This window comes from Geospiza fortis, unplaced genomic scaffold (assembly GCF_000277835.1).
Source record: "Geospiza fortis unplaced genomic scaffold, GeoFor_1.0 scaffold54, whole genome shotgun sequence".
NCBI classification, from domain to species: Eukaryota; Metazoa; Chordata; class Aves; order Passeriformes; family Thraupidae; genus Geospiza; species Geospiza fortis.
In genome coordinates, this window is record NW_005054301.1 from 15,887,942 (window position 1) to 15,890,076 (window position 2,135).

Genomic DNA, 2,135 nt, shown 5'->3' on the forward strand with positions numbered 1-2,135 from the left:
GCCCCTTCACGGCCTCCCGCCGCACACCCCGCAGGCCGAGGGCAGCCGCTGTCGCACCCGCCCCGCCGGGGCACAGGCGCGGGCTCGGACACGAGCAGCACCTCAGCCGGGCTCCCTGGCTGGCCAGAGCGAGCTCCGGGAGCCCCCGTGCGGGAACGCTGCTCCGTGGCTTCACTGGACAAATACGGGTAACCTCATCACCTGATGGCCTTGATAAAGCAGTGAAGGACCACCTGTCCAGCACCTGCCTCGAATATTGACCTCGGAGCATCGTGGCGTGAGACGATTCTCAGGTCTCCAGCTGTTCCTATTCGAGGCACATTTGAAGGATGATTAACAAATGAGTTAAAAACAAAGTCCCCATCTTTCCCTGCTGTGACAAGGCAACAGGACTCCCTCCCACTGTCAAATGTGCAGTCTTTCTGTACAAGCTTGAACGACAGGATGACAGTTCATGACATGACAGAACACAAACATGGTTAAACAGGGACTTGCCAGTGACACACACCAAAAATCCAAGCATACTTTTGCTTTTTCTCTTAAAGTTCTTCTCCTCCCATCTCTATGTCAGTAACTCCCCCATGTCTTGTGAATGTGAATTATTGTTAGCACTCCTCCAGGACCTCATGTATCTTTTCTGTCCTGTTTACTGACCTGGCTGTTCACAGTGCTTTTAAAAACTCTTCTACCTCGTACTCTGATTTTTCTTTCCCTTTCTTCCTGTCCCCCCCTCTGAAGCTGTCATACCAGCTGTCATAACTCATGCTTATTTACTTCAGTCCTTCTCATCTGCCATTTCAAACCTTTCTTCCCTCTTTAAAAAGCCTGTTTTCAATTTTTTGGGGTTTTTTCCACTTTTACTTCATTGATGAACTTCTTTCATCTTCTTTTGAACTTCAGTGTTTTCTTCTCCATTTCTGCAGTTCATTGTGTGCTGTTACATTTTTCCCCTCCAGGCCATCCCTCCACCTGGTCTCTTGTGTCATAGTGAGATCCTGGACGTACTGCACAAGACTTCCCACAGATGGCAGCCATCAACCACTCCTCCAGGCAAAGCAAAGACCTTGGCAGTGATTCTCTGAAAAACATTGGTTTTTCATGTCCCTTAAGACTCCTTTGCTGCCCCTGTGAGAACAAGTTAACAGGTTTTTTATATATATAGTGTCCACCCAAGAGCTCTGATGATACCATGAATTAAGTAAATTGCTCACAGAAAGATGGTACCTGCAATTAAAGCTAACACTCAAAAACTGTGGGAGAAGGGAAAAAATAGAAAGGCCAAAGAAATCAGGATGGCAGTTTGGAAGTCACAGAGCTGTAGTTTTATATTACTGCCACGTAAGTCACATGAAGTAATAACTGAAATGCATTAAAGGGAGCACAATACAAAGACTCATTAAGTCTCTGTATGCAAAGCCAAGTCTCCAGTTTATCACGTATTTAGATGGCAAGGGACCAGAAAACTCTGCTTTAAACCTTGGGGAAAAAAATCAAAAGAGCTTATAGCTAGGTGTGGTACAGATGAGAAAATACATTTATGGAATTGCAGATGGTAAGGACAAAGGGGGGAAAGAGAACCTTCTTGAGGAGAGGAGGTTGCATGGAGAGCTCATAGAAACCTTCCAGTATCTAAAGGGGGCCTTCTGGGAAGCCAGAGGGAGACTTTTCATCAGGAATTGTAGTGATAGGACAAGGAGTAATGGAAAAAGGGGAAATTTAGGTTAGATGTTAGAATTTTTTCCTTTGCATGTGATTAGACACTGGACCAGGTTGCCCAAAGAGGTTGTGAATGCCCCAACCCTGGCAGTGTTCAAAGCAAGGCTGGATATATGCCTTGAGCAACCTGGTCTTGTGTGAGGTGTCCCTTTCCAAGGCGGTGGTGTAGAACTAGATTCTCTTTAAGGTTCATTCCAACCCCTTAACAGTCTGTGATTCCATGAAAACCTCCGTCCCTTCATCACGGCAAGAGACACGTGCAGCACCACTAAACCATGTGCCCTTTAAAATTTTAAAACATAAACAGAGGAAGCAAGCAATTAATTGTCAACATGTGCAAACCGCAGAAAGCGCTGATGTCACCGGGATTAAGGACAGACGCCTGGCGAGGTACAACAAGCGGGACAGCCCGTTGCCAG

General features: G+C 46.4%; 1 protein-coding gene across 1 annotated transcript in view; it reads left to right on the plus strand.

Annotated features, from left to right (window-relative positions):
• The first annotated feature begins 2,048 nt into the window (after window positions 1–2,048).
• Window positions 2,049–2,135, plus strand: part of PIGH (phosphatidylinositol glycan anchor biosynthesis class H) — a 4,923-nt gene continuing 4,836 nt past the window's right edge. Inside the window, exon 1 of the mRNA XM_031064786.1 lies at window positions 2,049–2,106. Coding sequence (XP_030920646.1) covers window positions 2,049–2,106 — 58 coding nt within the window. The remainder of the gene's footprint in view (window positions 2,107–2,135) is intronic.